Source organism: Gymnoscopelus braueri (assembly GCF_963280865.1).
Source record: "Gymnoscopelus braueri genome assembly, chromosome: 12".
Taxonomy (NCBI): Eukaryota; Metazoa; Chordata; class Actinopteri; order Myctophiformes; family Myctophidae; genus Gymnoscopelus; species Gymnoscopelus braueri.
In genome coordinates, this window is record NC_137614.1 from 43,585,674 (window position 1) to 43,605,073 (window position 19,400).

Sequence of the window (19,400 nt, forward strand, 5' to 3'; positions counted from 1 at the left end):
CCATTTGGTAAATGGTGCATTTTATATAGCGCCTTTATCCCAGGTGCTTTACAGTGTCCATAACATTCGCCCATTCACACACATATATTCACACACAGACGGCGGAGGAAACCATGCAAGGCACCAACCTGCTCATTTCTTGCTCAAGGACACTTCTACACTGACTCTGGGGGAGCCTGGGATCGAACTTTCCCAAGCGGTCGCTCTACCTCCTGAGCCACTGCCGCCCCATATGACATGGTCTATTTGAATGACATTGAATATTTGCAATAGCTGTAAGTTAAAGTTAAAGTTGGCTTAACCCTGTCGTTGCTCCCTGACCCTGCTACAGAGGTTGACATGGATGCTGACGTTGTGTGAGTATATGTCCTTCATTTCTGTGTTTCTTGTTGAGTGCGCAAGAGTCTTTTAACCACATGGACCCTAGCGTCCCTATATTGGGCATATCCTAATAGGCGAACATCCAGCGAAAACATTCGGCGACAATGGCAGATCTACAAGCTCACAATGCATCGCAACGCGGCACATTGTGAGCTTGTAGAGCGGCTATTTTTGACAGGATGGGACCGAGTACAGACCCCTGGGGGACCGTGGTCACGAAGTATAGAGGTTTTAAGTGGTTAAGCCTCCCCCTACTCCTCCAATTCCTCTACACTCAACCCCTAACCTCCCCAACACCAGCTCCATTCTGCCTCCCAAGACCTCACGTTCATCTATACTCTCTGGCTTCCTCCTGGTGTCACATTGTTTTATGGGACCAAACAGACTCCACTGTTCCTTCCACAAACTTATGAGGAATGAGGGATTGAGGGGTATTTACATTGCCCAAGAGCCCTTCCAGCTCATGCATTCACGTACATACGCGTGCGCACACACTAATGTATACACACGTGTACATACATTAGCAAACAGACTGACATTTTGTAAACTTTTCCTTTATTACCGCACATGGCTTGGCTCTGGTTATTATACAAAAAGAAATGTTGCCCAACATTCCTGAAATCTCCAACTTAAACACATCTGAATTACATTTCATTTGGTTGAATAAGATTATGATATGGATCATAATCTGTGTGTCTCTCTAGGTCGTCCTCGGACGAGTCCTCCAGCAGTGTCTCCAGTCATCTCCAGTGGTGGGGCGAAGTACTAAGCCCCAGTACTTGGGTCAAAGTATAGAATAGAGATGCTCCTGGTCAAATATTACTCAACAACAATTACTCTGTCGAATTTGTACTTGAGTTAAAGTGCCGGAGTACTTGCTTTTAAAAATACTTTGTAATTTAGTACAAATTACAAAGTACAAAAAATATCAATAATAGTGAAAATAGCAGATCTCCAACGCATCACACAGGTACGTTGGTGGGGAACGTCCTCATGATTTATGCCCGTGTGCTGGTTCCCACCTATGGTTCCCACAGCACTGGTTTCCTGGTCGGGAGCAAGGTAAATAAAAAGAAGGTACGGTCATCTACGTCATTTTCGCTATCCAGCAGTTCCAGCCGGCAGATTCTGGGACACTGGGAGGCAAACTGCAGCCGAGAGTTTGTGGAATACATTGAAGTCAATGAGGGCCAGGTGGACCAGCTTATGAACAAACACTATTTCTGAACGACTGCGACCTTTGTAAAATACTCGGCCCAGGAAAATAAAATAAGACATATCACACATTGTTTTCTGCTGTGTTGCTTTTCAATGTGTACACTGTATAATTTTATTGAAGTATCTAAAGAGTACTTTTCTGAACGTGCCAAAGTATCGCGAGGTCATTGACAGCCTGACGACCACATCTCGCGATTCTGCTGAGCCAGAAACGATACATGGAGCTGTTTACACATGTGTGTGTGTGCACATCGAAAAACAAATGATTAGAAAACAACTTGTGATATTTCTTCTTTTATATTCCTGATCCGATTAAATGACAAAGGTCCCAATCGTTTAGAAATAGGGTTTGTTCACAAGCTGGTCCAGCCGGCTCTCATCGACTCCAATGTATTTCACGGAACTTCCGGTACCAGTTTTGTGTGTTTATGTGTGTCAATGGCGCCTGACTGTCTGTTGGTCTCCTGGTGTCAGTTGTAGTGACAGTGTTGCCAGATTTTGCGAGAGAAATAAGCAACCAAAAGATGCGGCTAGGCCACATGACCACTTTAAGCATGCATCTGATATTTGAAATCTACAATCTACAAGCCGCAACGCACAACTATCAACATTTACAAGCAACTTTACAGAAAAACAAGCCCAAAGTCGCTTATAATAAGCAGACCTGGCAACACCGGCCACACCTCACTGGTTGCTATCATCTTACTCACCCTGGATAGCACCCCCCCCCCCATACAGATGTTGTTTAAATGCTCCTTTAATCACACAATGAATGATAAGGCCTCTTCATACATAGAGGATACTGCCCTCTGCTGGGGAATAGTGTGTACCTGGCTGCAACTATTGCCCAAGTTATACCCGAGACAGACAGACAGACAGACAGACAGACAGACAGACAGACAGACAGACAGACAGACACACACACACACAGGTTTAGTGAATTTCTGTAGATAATATTTTAAAATAATAATAGTAATAATAATAATAAAGGTAATAATAATAATAATAGCGTAATAGGGTTAATCATAATAATAATAATAATAATAGCATAATAATAATATGTTTTTTATTATTCTGAATACAACATTTATGGACTGACCAGAATGAGCTGAAACTATACTTTTATTCTCATAATTATTAACCCACCTCCTACATGCAACAAGCATCATTAATCATACAAAGGTGTCAGTCAGTGTTACAGATCTACAAGCTCACAACAACGTGTTGCTGATCACCGCGTTGTGAGCTTAAATTCGGGGCTGTCATTACTGGACTGATAGTGTATTATTTATGGGGGGGGGGGGCAGCTTTAGACAAGCGGTACATATCGCTGTAGATAGATAGTTAGATAGACAGACAGACAGACACGCCTTTTTTTCGGTTTACTTTTTTTCTTTTTTCTTTTCTGAAACCACTCCATAGGCGGCGCTAAGGAGGAGCTTGGGGGTCCCTAAGAAGACCCCCAAGAATGTTAGCCTACAGTGGGCTATATATGTACAGTAGACGTTGTGTATTATTATGTTACAGCATGCACTTACCACGTGCGTGGAAAACTCCGGCTTGATATCGTTTGATAGAGAGAAAATAAATTATAATAAATCATAAGAAAAAAGTAAAATAGAAAAGTAAAATTGACAGAGATCTGGCCTAATGAAATCTCAACTGCTCTGTCTCAATGCGCAAAATATGCCGATCTACAATTAAAATTATGAGTGACCGCTTAGGCCGGGTGGGGGGGTCCGGGGGGGAATGCGGGGGGGTGAACAGCCGCGCCAGAGGACTGCAGAAATGGTCGGCGGGAGCGGCGGAGACCGACTCCGCCGCGGCGGACACCGACACCGAAACCGACTCTGACCGACTCTGCCACGGCGACCGCCAACGTCGGTTTGGGATCACGCTGTCTCTCTGCCCTAACACTAACAGGGCAACCAGACAATAGTAATCTTCCCACTTTATTATTTCTAGATGAACTTTATTTTGCCCGCTACTCCTCCCACAGTTTTCGCCAGACTCGTGCCATATGTCAAATTGACCGGCTTCACCGGGAATCGTGTGCTTGTATTTTGCTAAGAGATTGGTTATATAGTTTAATTGATATTGATTTATTAGTGCATTAAATTTCCCCATGGACTTTAATGGGAAAATGAAAAAACTTGAATTTAAGTATTTTTTTCTCGGAAACTGTAAGGGCTAGAGTTACAAGACTTGGAGGTTAGGTTCATAATTTAGTGCAAAATTATCAAAAAAAATATTACACTTGTCAGCCTCATGGTGGCACTATAACAGTCCACTTTACCTCTTGGCCTATAACTCTTGAACCATAGGTAGAATAAAACAATATTTTCCCCTGGATTCCTTGGGTCATGACGCAACTCCCTCTATAGGCCACGTTCATTTGCATCTGGATAGATTTTCCGCCATTTTGAATTTTCGGTACACATGATTTCTGGACCCATGCGATAAACATATCCAGACGGCATTTTGATAGTCCTTACCGTTCGTCCGTAATTGGCTTCCAAAGTTAGTGTGAGGGGCCTGTTTTACAAAAACAAAAATCATGAACGAAACGTCCAGTCAATCCCAAATTTTAATCACATGTCAAGGGTGGTTTACTTAACAAATACCCAAAAGCATTTCCACTTTGATCCATAGGGGCGCCACAAATGCACAAAATATAACCGTCTGATGCAAAAACATGATTTTGGGGGGGAACAGTCCTCTCAAAATGAAAAGCAGGTGATCTCAGGAGTGAGGTGACAATATGATTGACCCGTTACATTTGTGGGAGGGGCCTGTTTCTTTAGTGGGAGGGGCCTATTTCTTTAAATCAAAACGCCACGTATCACGAAAGCAGGATCCGATCGGCACCGAATTCGAATCACACGTCGCACGGCCTCCAACCGTATTCCTCCCAACGTATTCCTCGAGTCCCGGCGGCCGCGACCCACGACTGCCGTCGGCGCAACCACACTTTGCAATTTCCCAGAATTGCGAATATTCTAGTTTAATTGTTGTATTGGCTTATTAAGCAGATGGAGTACCGTTTTTATTCTGTGTTCATAATATGTTTATAGGATGATGTACAGAGGTGTAACTAAGTACATTTACTCAAGTACTGTACTTAAGTACACTTTTGAGGTATTTTTTACTTTATTGGAGTATTTCCAATTTTCAATACTTTTACTTCTACTCCACTACATCTCAGAGGCAAATATTGTTTTGCTTTTGCTTTTACTCCACTACAATTATTTGAAAACTTTAGTTACTAGTTACTTTGCAGATATACATTATTACATTATAAAACATACATTAACCACTTTAGCCCTATTTTATACCTAGGCTATTTGAAAATAGCAGATCTACAAGCTCACAACGTGTCGGATCACAACGTGTTGTGAGCTTGTAGATCTGCTATTCAAACATTTTAGTACTTTTACTTTTGGTACTTTAAGTACATTTTGATACCAATACTTTTGTACTTTTAATCAAGTACATTTTTAATTCCGCACTTTTTCTTGTAACAGAGTACTTCTACATTGCAGTATTGATACTTTTACTTAAGTAAAACAATTGAGTACTTTTTTTCACCACTGATGATGTGTTTGCGCTGTAGGCCTATTAGCCACACCCATTCTGCAACACATTGTCAACCGTCAACACTATTAATCTACTCTATTACTACTCTATTACACTATAAATCTATTGTCACCAGTACTGGTGACAGTCAGTGGTGGAAAAAGTAATCAATCATTTTAGTTAAGTAAAAGTATCAATACTGCTATGTAGAAATACATTGTTACAAGTAAGAGTCCGGAACTAAAAATGTACTTGAGTAAAAGTACTAAAGTATATGCATCAAAATATTTTCAAATGGCCGAAATGTATACAGAGCTGAAGTGGTTAAATCTACAAAGTAACTAGTAACTAAAGTTTTCAAATAAATGTAGTGGAGTAAAAGTACAATAATTGGATCCGAGATGTAGTGGAGTAGAAGTAAAAGTATTGGAAATTGGAAATACCCAAGTAAAGTACAAATACCCTACAAAAATTACTTAAGTACAGTACTTCAGCAACTGTGCTTAGTTACTTTCCACCACTGGTGACAGTAGATTAATTGTGTTGGCGGTTGAATTTGTTGATCTGTGAGCCCTGCTGCCCACCTGCTATTTACTGATAATGTATAACTGCCACGTTATCTGTAGGAGCTATGTTTGGCTGAGTTATTTTAATATCTCTGCTGTCGGGCAGAAACCAGCTATAATATGGCTGGTTATATATTTTGGACATATTATACTTTACAGGAAACTGTTTTTATTTTTCAGGATTTAAAAAAAATATGTTTTTATAACACCACAACACTGTCTCATCAAAGCTGGTGTGATGACTTTATACATTGTCAGATACTTGAATGTCCTTACATTATTTGTATTATTATTTCTTTATTTTGATCAATTTATTTTTTATTTTTTAAGGAAAACGGAAACAGGTGAGATCACCAATGCACATAAGAGGCCATATACAGGGAAACCCGAGACAGAAAAAGGAAAGGAAAAAATACACAAATACATACACAAATTTAGACATAAAAAATAAAATAAAATAAAATGTGTCCTTATATTATCATCACTTTACCCAAATACAGCTCAAGTGGAGTTAGGAGGTTTTTGACCATTAATGTGGACGATAGCATTAGCCTAGCTTGCCTATGCATAAAAAACAGCCCTGTGCATGGTGGGTGTTCACACTGAGGAGTGACGCAGGGGAAGTTTGTGTGGATTTTAATCTGAAAACCACTCATATCCATTTCTATGATGATACCAGCATTATTTTGAAGAATCGGTCAGCCGGCCGGCAGGAAATAAGTGCATCAGCGACAGCGTACCACTTCCTTCAGTGTATGGTCCTCCTTCTCACCACAACAGCAGCAGTAGGAGATCTGTCACTGTTATAACTCTGTCATTAACACTGAGTCAGTCAGTCAGTCAGTCAGTGAGAAGCAACAACACAGGATGGAGTTAACATTGATCTACTTTCTACTCTGTGAGTGCAATAGCAACACATAATAATATGTACTATTAGTGTATTCACTTATTTCATGGTGTGAGTCCTTTAATGTTAGGGTTAGAATTAAAAAAACAATTAAGGTTAACACAGTCATGTAGTATTAGACGAGTGTGGAATTAATTATTCTCAACAGTATAGTTTGATAAGGCAGGTGAAAAATGCTACTTTCATTTGAGAGCTGGAATATCTGGTACTGTATTTACCTTCAACATTGTATTAATTTATTTCTCTCCACTTTAACTAGCATTCATGTTAACATTAAAATGAACACTATAATGTTAACCTTAATGTCAACAACACAAACAAAGTGCAAATATAACTACAATATTTATGATTCTGAAAATCCTCTCTCTCTCTCTCTAGTGGTGGTTTTCTCAGCAGAAGGTCAGAACAGTGGTGATGTGATGAGAGGTGAGTCTGTTTGTCTTCTACTGACCAGGCATTCATTATACACAACTATCAATGGGACACTGATAAGAAATAGATATAATATTATCAATAACATGATCAGGAAATCATCTTTCTTCTCCATCTCTGCTCCACAGTCTCTCTCAGACTCAGTCCTGACAGAACTCACTTCTTTACAGGTGAGGTTGTCTTTATGAGCTGTGAGGACAGACTGTCTAACTCTACTGTCTGGACAGTGAAGAGGACCAACATCTATAAAAGAACCTCACAGTGTGGTGATGCTGATGGCGGTGTTCCCTGGGGGATGAGGAACACCACAGGATGTATTGTCCTAATAATGCAACCTTCAGCCACAGCTGTTTACTGGTGTGAGTCTTCAGGGGGAAAGAGTAACTCTGTTCACATCACTATGACTGGTACGTTCAGCACATCACCTACGCGCTTTATTTATGTATTTATTTAGTTGTCTCTTAAAGAGTCTTTCATGTTAAAACCTCATCATGTTCATGGTGTTAACGGTATTTTTGCGTGCCTTTGTGTGTGTGTGTGTGTGTGTGTGTGTGTGTGTGTGTGTGTGTGAGTGTGTGAGTGTGTGTTTGTGTGTATGTGTGACTGTGCGTGTGTGTGTGTGCGTACGTGCGTGCGTGCGTGCGTGCGTGAAATCTCTCTCTCTCTCTCTGCGTGCGTGCGTGCGTGCGTGCGCACGCACCTGTGTGTGTGTGTGTGTGTGTGTGTGTGTGTGTGTGTGTGTGTGCTACACCAGAGCAGATCAGCAGTAAATAGATTACAGTAAAACACTAGATCTTGGAAAGGGTGCGTTTGGTTTATTATTCCTGTAAACTGGATTGTTTTGAGGTGCACTGGCAGAGATGAATTAAAATCCACCAACATTCTAAACATTGTTTAGTTGACTGACAAATTATCAGGATAGTTTGTTTGAGGATGAGTTATAGTTATAGTTATTGTGCCGCCCTCGTTATGTAGAGTAGATAACTTGGCAGTAAGCATAAACGCCTTCCCTTCATCAAAACTCTGGAGACATTCTCTCTTTGTCCGCACAGGTTTATTAACGAAAAGAAGGGTAAAACTGAAAGCAGACCAAAGCATAATCAAAAACTATGCTTAATGTAAACATATTACACGTCAATTAAATTACTCCTTTAACTGTTGCATTTACATACTTGCACAATAAATGAACAACAAAATCACTATCAAAGGTAAACTGCACAACACCACCTTACCAAATGTTGTTGCATAACACTAAGAATTATTAGACCAAGAATATCTTGACAGGCCTTTTACAACTACTTCACAAAAACGTCTCTTTCTTTCAAAAATAATGTTCCACAATGATAGACCTGGTGAAAATAAGACAATACTGTACATACCAACGATGCTACGACTAGGAGAAGATTTGAGCAGATGTTTGCAGATTACAAAACACAAGAGCTCTGCATGTGTCATGAGCGTTTTTGCATTGCAATGGAATCTCGTGCACTTCCTGATTGAAGTCACATGACTTGTGTCACATGACAAAACTGAAACCCACTTCCTGTCTTTCTTAAAGACACACTACCTGCCATAGAAAACAATGAAATACATCTTTTTAAATCAAAACACAATCATGAAATAAACAACTGTAACAGAACAGTTATAGTTATGTTTAATATAATTTCAAACAAAAGTCATTGTTGCATGCATGTGATATTGAAGGTTTATGGTAATATTACCACTTCTGTGGAACATACACCATTTGGTTTTATTTTGCAATAAATTATATCAAGTGCTTTAATTTAAAAGAAAAGTAACTGTTGAGTTTGATATTGACATTCAATTCATATTGAAGTGTTTTTTTTTACACATTTGTAATTTCTAAGAAAAGTAGCCTAATTGTTGAGCTTGAAATCTCTCTCTCTCTCTCTCTCTCTCTCTCTCTCTCTCTCTCTCTCTCTCTCTCTCTCCCCCACCTCTCTCTCTCTCTAGTGGTGGTTTTCTCAGCAGAAGTTCAGAACAGTGGTGATGTGATGAGAGGTGAGTTTGTTTGTCTTCTATTGACCAGGTGTTCACCATACACAACTGATAGCTTTATTTTACCTAGTAAATACCAGTCCATATCTATCGATCAGATAATAATTAATTACATCAATAAACGGAGGAAGGAAACATTTTATAATAGTATTTGGGTTTATTCCAGGGAAGAGATCTTACAAGTGTCGGAAAAGCATGGTTCCAGATATATTCTTCTGACGTTAAAACAGAGATACAGAGTATTATACACATAACGTGGGGTTATGCCTTTCGTCATCACGTCAGCTGTCAGTTATGTCTCGAATGGCTCCGTTTCCTGGGCAACGAAGGTTGGGGTATCATTTATGCACTATGTTTATAACAACAAATCCGTGTGGCAACGAGGTTAACCTGCTATCTAATATTGTTGACATACCAGAAGGAGCCCATCAGACCAAAACAACGTTGCAGGCTGCCTGAGAGGCACTGACACTTTTAACCATATTAACACATACAAATGGAAAATGGTACACTTTATATCCATAAGAAAATGGTACAAAATGAGACCCATCAACAACTATCAATGGAACACTATTAAGAAATAGATAATAATCATCTTTCTTCTCCATCTCTGCTCCACAGTCTCTCTCAGACTCAGTCCTGACAGTGACAGATCACAGTTCTTTACAGGTGAGGATGTCTTTCTGAGCTGTGAGGACAGACTGTCTAACTCTACTGTCTGGACAGTGAAGAGGACCAACATCTATAACAGAACATCACAGTGTGGTGATGATGATGGTGTTGGTTTTGGTCCCTGGGGGAGGAGGAACACCACAGGATGTATTGTCGTCATGCTCCCCTCATCTACAGGTGTTTACTGGTGTGAGTCTTCAGAGGGAAAGAGTAACTCTGTTCACATCACTGCTGGTAGGCCTACTGGTACGTTCAGCACATCACCTACATGCTTTTATTGTCTCCACCAGGCCGAAAGGCATGGCGAGAGAGTATGTTTAGCACCCTGTCCGTCCGTGTGTCCGTCCGTCCGTGTGTCCTGTCCGTCCGTTACATTCACATTGGCCTATTATAGCGCCACCAGGAGGCCACAATAACGTACCTGACCTGGTGGAGACCTGTGCACCGAGGAGCACTTTTTCTAGTTTATTTATGTATTTACCTCACCATGTTTATGGTGTTAACGGTATTTTTGCGTCCCTGTGTGTGTGTCTGTGCGTGCGTGCGTGTGTGTTTGTGTGTGTGTGTGTGTGTGTGTGTATGTGTGTGTGTGTGAGTGTGTCTCTGCGTGTGTGTGTGTGTGTGTGTGTGTGTGTGTGTGTGTGTGTGTGTGTGTGTGTGTGTGTGTGTGTGTGTGCGTGCGTGCGTGCGTGCGTGCGTGCGTGCGTGTCTGTGAGCGTGCGTGCGTGCGTGCGTGCGTGCGTGCGTGCGCGTGTGTGCTACAACAGAGCAGATCACTGAGCAGTAAATAGATTACAGTAAAACACTAGATCTTGGAAAGGGTGCGTTTGGTTTATTATTCCTGTAAACTGGATTATTTTGAGGTGCACTGGCAGAGATGAATTAAAATCCACCAACATTCTAAACATTGTTTAGTTGACTGACACGTTAAAACAAAAGTCTTGTTCTATGCATGTGATATTGATATTGAGGTTTAATGGTAAAATTAACACTTCTGTGGAACATACACCGTTTGGTTTTATTTTGCTATAAATTATATCAAGTGCTTTAATTTAAAAGAAAAGTAACTGTTGAGTTTGATATTGACATTCATATTGAAGTTAATTTCTTAAGAAAAGTAGCCTAATTGAGCTTGCTCTCTCTCTCTCTCTCTCTCTCTCTCTCTCTCTCTCTCTCTCTCTCTCTCTCTCTCTCTCTCTCTCTCTCTCTCTCTCTCTCTCTCTCTCTCTCTCTCTCTCTCGTGGTGCTTTTCTCAGCAGAAGTTCAGAACAGCGGTGATGTGATGAGAGGTGAGTCTGTTTGTGCGTTCATTATACACAACTATCAATGGGACACTAATAAAAAATAGATAGTAATATTATCAATAACATGATCAGGAAATCATCTTTCTTCTCCATCTCTGCTCCACAGTGTGTGTGTGTGTGTGTGTGTGTGTGTGTGTGTGTGTGTGTGTGTGTGTGCGTGCGTGCGTGCGTGCGTGCGTGCGTGCGTGCGTGTCTGTGTCTGTGAGCGTGCGTGCGTGCGTGCGTGCGTGCGTGCGCGTGTGTGCTACAACAGAGCAGATCACTGAGCAGTAAATAGATTACAGTAAAACACTAGATCTTGGAAAGGGTGCGTTTGGTTTATTATTCCTGTAAACTGGATTATTTTGAGGTGCACTGGCAGAGATGAATTAAAATCCACCAACATTCTAAACATTGTTTAGTTGACTGACACGTTAAAACAAAAGTCTTGTTCTATGCATGTGATATTGATATTGAGGTTTAATGGTAAAATTAACACTTCTGTGGAACATACACCGTTTGGTTTTATTTTGCTATAAATTATATCAAGTGCTTTAATTTAAAAGAAAAGTAACTGTTGAGTTTGATATTGACATTCATATTGAAGTTAATTTCTTAAGAAAAGTAGCCTAATTGAGCTTGCTCTCTCTCTCTCTCTCTCTCTCTCTCTCTCTCTCTCTCTCTCTCTCTCTCTCTCTCTCTCTCTCTCTCTCTCTCTCTCTCTCTCTCTCTCTCTCTCTCGTGGTGCATTTCTCAGCAGAAGTTCAGAACAGCGGTGATGTGATGAGAGGTGAGTCTGTTTGTGCGTTCATTATACACAACTATCAATGGGACACTAATAAAAAATAGATAGTAATATTATCAATAACATGATCAGGAAATCATCTTTCTTCTCCATCTCTGCTCCACAGTCTCTCTCAGACTCAGTCCTGTCAGAACTCACATCTTTACAGGTGAGGTTGTCTTTATGAGCTGTGAGGACAGACTGTCTAACTCTACTGTCTGGACAGTGAAGAGGACCAACATCTATAAAAGAACCTCACAGTGTGGTGATGGTGATGGTGGTGTTTCCTGGGGGCAGATGACCCCCACAGGATGTGGTTTCCTCATGCTCCCTTCACACTCAGGTGTTTACTGGAGTGAATCTTCAGAGGGAAAGAGTAACTCTGTTCACATCACTATGACTGGTACGTTCAGCACATCACCTATACGTGCTTTTATTTATTTATAGTGTATTTTTTATAGTGTCTATTGTTATAGTATTCTGATGTTATTTATCATTGTTCAGGTGGAGATGTGATCCTGGCTATGTCTGTACTTCCTGTGATGGAAGGAAGTGATGTCACTCTGCAATGCTGGTACACAGACAAGACAACTGGTAAACGATCCTCTGAGCGACCAGCTGGTTTCTATAAAGATGGATCCCTCCTCAGCACTGGGTCTACAGGACAGATGACCATCCACACTGTGTACAAGTCTGATGAAGGATTGTACAAGTGTCTCATCTCTGGCCTTGGAGAGTCACCAGAGAGCAGGATGGATGTGAGAGGTGAGATCATTGTGTCACAAACATACACTTTATATGAGGGATCCCCCCTTTATATGAGGGACCCCCCCCCCCAAAAAAAGAAAAGAATAATCTTTGAAACCCGGGACCCCCAATATAATCATAATGAGCTGGGGACCCCCCACCCTGACAAGCACTTGGTGAATGTAGGAGTTGAAGCATTACATTTAGTTTGTCTCGTTTCCACATATTTTGAAAATAGCAATGCGAGTTGTTGTGAGCTTGTAGATCAGCTATTTTCATTTTTTTTTGCCTCTTTCTTATATTATTTGACAATTTGTTATTTTTACCAGTTTTTATAGTAAAGTTGTTGATTACTTTTGATGCAGTAAAGACTTTTATTGATTTCATTTCATTCTTCTTCTTTTTTTTTTAAGGTATTAGGTAAAATGCCCCCCAAAATCATGTGCAGGTTGAGGACCACTGCCCTAAAGGTTGTACTGATTGGTCAGCTGCTGTATAACCCCTAGGGCTGATATGACAGCTGACCAGTCAATGCAGACTAAAGTGAAAAGATGAGGTCAGCTGACACTGTGAGTGACCTCTGTGCTTGACCTTCTGAGGTCAAGAGGGAAGTCAAGTATATTCCATTGAAACCTTGCTGTGTTGGACCAACATGTTTTAGCAGTTTGAACCTATAGTGATCTCTGTTTGACCTTTGTTTGGTATTGGCATAGTCTTGGATTCTTTTTTATTATTTTTCATTAGCAAAAGACTAATTAAAAAACATGTGTCGTGGTCATGATGCAGTAGGGTAAGGGTTAGGCTTCTGGCAGATGGTTGAGTTGTGGAGGGGACACTAGACAAGAACAATGTTTAATAATTGTATTAAAATAAAAACAAAAAATTTAATCAAAATAACCTTGCATTATACTGTCGGTTAATCAACATGTTTAAAAGGATCCCTGGGTAATAAGCCAAATATGCCTTAAAGGACAATTCCGGACTACGTTTTTTTTTAACCTTTTATATGATATTACTATATCCTAGGACGAGTGGTACAGTAGAAAATGTTCATAACTCCATCCCGAGTCCACCTCAGCTAAAAACCAGAGCGGACGGTCCATGCTCTAGATCGCTTATTTTTATCGTGATTTTATATATATCTATTTGTTCATACCCTTTTCTAATGACAGAAAACTGTCCACGGTGTTTTTGTCCCAAATGGGCCGCCGTAGTGTTTACAAACTGATCACGGGCGAAATCACGTCTTGCGAGACTTCCGGAGGGAGGGGCGCATCTCACACAAACACTGTGGAAAGTTTTCTGTCATTAGGAAAATATAAACAAATACATTTTGGAGAGGGCAATTATAATGTATTAAAGCATATTTGGCTTTATAGCCAGGGATCCTTTTAACAGTTTATAACAACCTCTCTTTGCCAGCAGTGGAACACAGTCCTCCGCCTGCAGCAGAACACAGTTCTCTACATGTTGTAGTGGGTGTGATCATAGGACTTCTACTTCTGCTTCTGACGATCTTTCTGATCTTGCTGTGTATCTACACAGCAGGAAAGGTCTAAAGGTGACAACTACTACATTACATTGATTACATCTAGATTACATTACATTGATTACATCTAGATTACATTACATTGATTACATCTGGATTACATTACATGGATTACATCTGGATTACATTACATGGATTACATCTGGATTACATTACATTGATTACATCTGGATTACATTACATAGATTACATTTGGATTACATTACATTGATTACATCTAGTTTACAGTACATTGATTACATCTAGATTACATTACATGGATTACATCTAGATTACGATCACTGAGAAGCTCTCCACATAACATACTGAGTATAACAACAGCAATTATAAAGGAGTAAAGATTTTAAGAAGGCCTTTTTTTCTCTTTGTATTTACAGATCTATGTTGTGTCAGGTAAGATCTATGTCTATTCATCAACATGACGGCAATATCTTGTTTTCTACTTACTTTCTGCTAAGTATAATATATTGTAATTACAGACCCGTCCAGTCTCAGGGTTAGGGAGACTGGACGACCAATCAAAGTGGGGCACCTGATGACGTGTACCTCCCACTGCAGCATTCTTTATTCTAGATAAACTTTATTTTGGCGCGCTGCTCCTCCCACAGTGTTTTTTGCCGGACCCAGGGGGTCTGGCTTACATGAGGCTTTGTACCTGTTTCGTCCATACATGGGCATGGTCACTTTGTTCTTAGGCCCCAGCCATAAAAGTCTGTCCCCCTTTTCGTCCATACATGGGCATAGACACAGGCTGACACGTCATGTGAAGTCTGGGTCTGGCAGAACCAGGTCTCCTGGTCTTTTTTTCCCAAACTCGTGCCATATGTCAAATTGACCGGCTTCACCGGGAATCGCATGCTATCATTTTGCTAAGAGATTGGTTACATCAGGGGTTCCCAACCACCGGTCCGCGGACGCATGTACCACCGGTCCGCGAGAAGGCGGCCGGGAATTCCAAGTTTTCCCTGCCGTGAATGTATAACCTTTTGACCTCGCCAGGATTTTCCACAGAGCGGAGAAAAGTTGAGTCGGTCACATGAAGATACCAAGGATTCGTCAGTGATGTCACTGGGGTTTATAAACGGCTTCGTCCGTGCTACTTCCTGTAGTGACATCACTGTTGAATCCTTGCTATCTTTATCTTTGCCTTTGTTTCAACATGTGTTGGCGTGCGCCGTCGCTACAATCTGTAGCTAATTTTGTCACGATCGCGCTCATGAAACACTAAACAGGATTATTATTTCATGTCAACATTCAAGTACATCTATCAGAAGATGTAACTCAGGTAAAGTAATGCGTCAGTTTAACTAATGTTTTCCACCTGTCCAAAGTCATTTCTGATACAGGCATAACCTTTTTTAATCACCCTATCCATGTTGATATATCTCCATTTAGGTCAATGATATAACATTATTTAGTGATATAATAATATATAAATAGCAGTGATGCGTCATTGACTGGCAGTCAACTCCTGTGTTTTGATACGATTGATGCGTGAGACCCCCCCCCTCCAGAACCATGCCGGTCCGCGGAAATGTTATGAACAGTCAGCTGGTCCGTGGAAACAGAAAGGTTGGGAACCCCTGGGTTACATTGTTTAATTGATATTGATTTATTAGTGCATAAAATTTCCCCATAGACTTGCATGGGAAAATGCAAAAACTCCCATTCAAGTATTTTTTTCTCGGAAACCGCAAGGGCTACGGATACAACACTTGGAGGGGAGGTTTATAGTTTAATGCAAAATTATCTAAAAAATAATTACCCCAGTCGGCATCATGGTGGCGCTATAACAGCCAACTTTACGTTTTGGCTTATAACTCTGGAACCGTAGGTCGTAGAATAAAAATCTTTTTTCCCCCTGGATTCCTTGGGTCAGGAAGCACCTCCCCATATAGGCCACGCCCATTTGCGTCTGGATAGATTTTCCGCCACTTTTACCTCCTTCTCCCACAAATGTTGTCCAAATGACACATACATCGGTACACATGATCTCTGGACCCATGCAATAAACATATCCAAACGGAATTTTGATAGTCCTTACCGTTCGTCCGTAATTGGCTTCCAAAGTTAGTGGGAGGGGCCCGTTTTACAAAAAATGCCAAAAATCACGAACGAAACGTCCAGTCAATCCCAAATTTGAATCACTTGTCAAGGGTGGTTTACTTAAAGGAGCATTTCACCCCTGGAAGAACTTGCAGTCACTCAATGTTAATAATATATATTTTAATTATCTATTATAATATAGCAGATAACAGTAGCAAAATTTCAAATTTGCACCCTATGGCCAGAACAATATAGAAGTCTTGACTTTGACTGGATGACTGGGGTACTACAATGACCACAATGCTTTGGGGCACTGCACTTCCTTGTGGGGAGGAGGCTGCGTGGGGGCGTGGTCTACATTGTAACTTTCCCCTCCCAGTTCTCACTACAACAACATCAACAAACACATACAGCACATTGGCCAGTGTTGCCATGTCTGCTTATTATAAGCGGCTGGTTTCTAAAATGTAGTTAGATATTTGGGCTCGTTTCCAAATGTTTTGATTGTTGTTTAAACCAGTGGTTCTCAAACATGTTCATGTACTTTTCCACGGACCCTCATCTGTGCACTGCGCGCCAACATATTTGCCAGGGAGACCCTACCAAAAATGTGTTGTTAAAATGTTAAAAAAATATTCCACATTTTGCACTTTTTTCCCCTCAAGATTTTTTGGAAAATAGCAGATCTACAAGCTCACACTGCGTCACATCGTTACGCGTTGTGAGCTTGTAGATCGGCAATTTTCAAATAACCCATGTCTAGGTTTCAAGTGCTCTTGGCACAGGTATTTTCTTTTGGGCTTGTTTTCATATACCTGGTTGCTTATTTCTCTCACAAGATCTGGCAACTGAATGCTGAAGAATGATGAATGTTACGTTCCAACTTTTCCGACTTTTTTGTCTACCTTTGGATCACAAAACACGACATCGAAGCCATGTTCTTTCTTGGACCACGTGAAATCTGCCTCTGTTGAACCAGTACAGTTGGACCAGTAGGCCTACCCATTGCAAGTTTGCTATATCTGCAGGGTGTCAGTCCCATCATCACCGTGTCTTTGTTGCGCCATCAAGGTGAAACTAGTCTTGGCTGCTGTTGTATTGTGTTCTGTATTGATTTGATTGTATCTTATAGTAAACTAAATATATCATGTATAAATTAGCATAGTAACACTAAACGTGTGTGTCTGTGTGTCTACATTCCATCCCACCATGTAGACAGTCCGGTGCTGGTGACGTGACGTCCATATTCTACTTGGGAGTCGGGACATCCATGGAGATGCAGCATATAGTCAACAATATAATAATAAAACAAAACGTTTCATACTCATGTCATGTGTGACTCCTTATTTCTGAGAGCATAATGTTTCACTGTCATTTCCAGTTATATTCTTTGGACTAAACTTATAGAAAACATGGGCATTACTTTAGAATGACATGCTAATGTTCAAATACTCTTGTCATACACAGCATAATCGTTTTTTTTCTCTTTTTTCAAATGAGACCGTTTCATGCTTTCAATTGGTGTATATGGATAATATTAGGTTTTACTATAGCCTATTGTATCTAAGACCAGTAAAGTTGAATCCAATGTGCTGGGGTCCCCTGAAAAATTATGATTACATGTAGAAGTAAATACTAACAGAATGTACAAGAGTTTTTCACTATTATATCTGTAATGCTTACAGTCATGTAATTATGTACCATTCTGCCAAATGAAAGACCATCTCCTATCATGAAACAGTTCAAAAGAACCCTTATAGAATTGGGTGTAAATACATTTTGTCATTATAAATGCTTACACAATGTAGAATATACCAATGAGTAGAGCAAGCAGTGTGTAAATGTAACCGTTTTATTTAGGGAAAAACAAAATATGGCTGTAGTGTCCCAGGTCTTCATCTGCAGTTCCTTCATTTTTGCAGGCTGATGACAACTTTCTGTCCTGTCATTGGAAAGAACACATTAGATTAGATTTAGTTTACATGGATATCATCCGATACCTAATTTATTCTTAGTTGCATGCACACCAAAAATAGCAGACCTACAAGCTCACAAAGTGTCGAGTCCGCGACGCTTTGTGAGCTTGTAGATCTGCTATTTTCGGGACCTGACGTCGTCATGTACTGAGTATCTCTGAAACATATCAGTCATGGCGGAGCTTCAACCTGGTGTTTGCACTTTCTACATGTACAGACCGTACATCTACATAAACGTTCATATTTCAAATATAAAGTGCTGACCTCATGCCACGGATGTTACAATTTGAATCAGGTGGGTCTAAGTACCAGTATCTTCCGTATTGTTTAATAAAAAGCATTTTAATCCAACCGGTGGCCATTTTCTCCTTATGCTTTCAATTACGCGACCCTATCGGTTGGGATGTATATTGCACTCTGATACATTATACATCTAAGAGAAAATGGCCACCATTCGGATTTAAATGTTTTTTTATTGAAAAATACGGAAGATACAGGTACTTAGACCCATCCGATTCCAATTGTAACATCTGTGGCCACGGGGTAAGAACTTTATATTTGAAATATGAACGTTTATGTAGATGAAAGGGTTGTGAATGGAGAAAGTGCCAAAACCAGGTTGAAGTTCCGCCATGACAGTCATGTTCCCAAAAAAAAAGACATGGGTTTCCGTGACTACAGGCAAAGTCAACAATAACAAACGTTCCGTTCACGCCACGGCTCCACAAGCTAGTTTAATCTACCCGAGGGATACAACATGAGATTATAGTTATAGTGGCAACTTTACAGCATGTTTACTTACTCGAGAGACAAGCGTCCACCGTCCACGGTCCGTGTACATTCTGTCAGTTCCACTAGGAAACATCCCCGACGGGTTGTTGCTCCTCACTGTCCGCATAGCTGCCTGTGGGTCCGGGTACTAAAGTATAACTCTGATATGTTTGCAGACGCCATGATAGTACACATGTGAGGTAGCTAATGGGAGTGGTCGAGTGGGGAAAGAAGGTTGAACAATGTTACGGTGACACCTTCGGGGCCGGTCCTTTGAGCTATGGGGGTTGGTTTGGATTTGAACTACACCTGTAGTCACCTGCAGTCATGTAGTGCGGACATAAGGTGAGAAGCTGCGGAAAACGTAATTTGACGCTGTGGGCAGCAAAATCGGCGAAGTTTCCCTTTAACAAATACCCAAAAGCATTTCCACTTTCATCCATAGGGGGCGCCACAAATGCACAAAATGTAAC

General features: G+C 40.6%; 1 protein-coding gene across 3 annotated transcripts; it reads left to right on the plus strand.

Moving 5' to 3' along the window:
• Positions 1-6,565: 6,565 nt before the first annotated feature.
• On the plus strand, positions 6,566-17,494 carry LOC308097237 (uncharacterized protein). Of its 3 annotated transcripts, none has more exons than XM_080444906.1 (13): positions 6,566-6,639; positions 7,027-7,074; positions 7,209-7,487; positions 9,055-9,102; positions 9,721-10,017; positions 11,031-11,060; positions 11,812-11,844; positions 11,966-12,241; positions 12,343-12,603; positions 14,008-14,146; positions 14,512-14,527; positions 17,020-17,251; positions 17,396-17,488. In XM_080444906.1, exons 1-10 carry the CDS (start codon positions 6,609-6,611, stop codon positions 14,142-14,144), a joined length of 1,440 nt encoding a protein of 479 aa, XP_080301032.1. In that variant the 5' UTR covers positions 6,566-6,608; the 3' UTR covers positions 14,145-14,146; positions 14,512-14,527; positions 17,020-17,251; positions 17,396-17,488. The 3 variants fall into 3 exon arrangements, with proteins under 3 accessions (XP_080301032.1, XP_080301034.1, XP_080301033.1); XM_080444908.1 differs by having other exon boundaries at positions 14,011-14,146; XM_080444907.1 differs by lacking the exon at positions 17,020-17,251 and having other exon boundaries at positions 17,396-17,494.
• Positions 17,495-19,400: the final 1,906 nt, after the last annotated feature.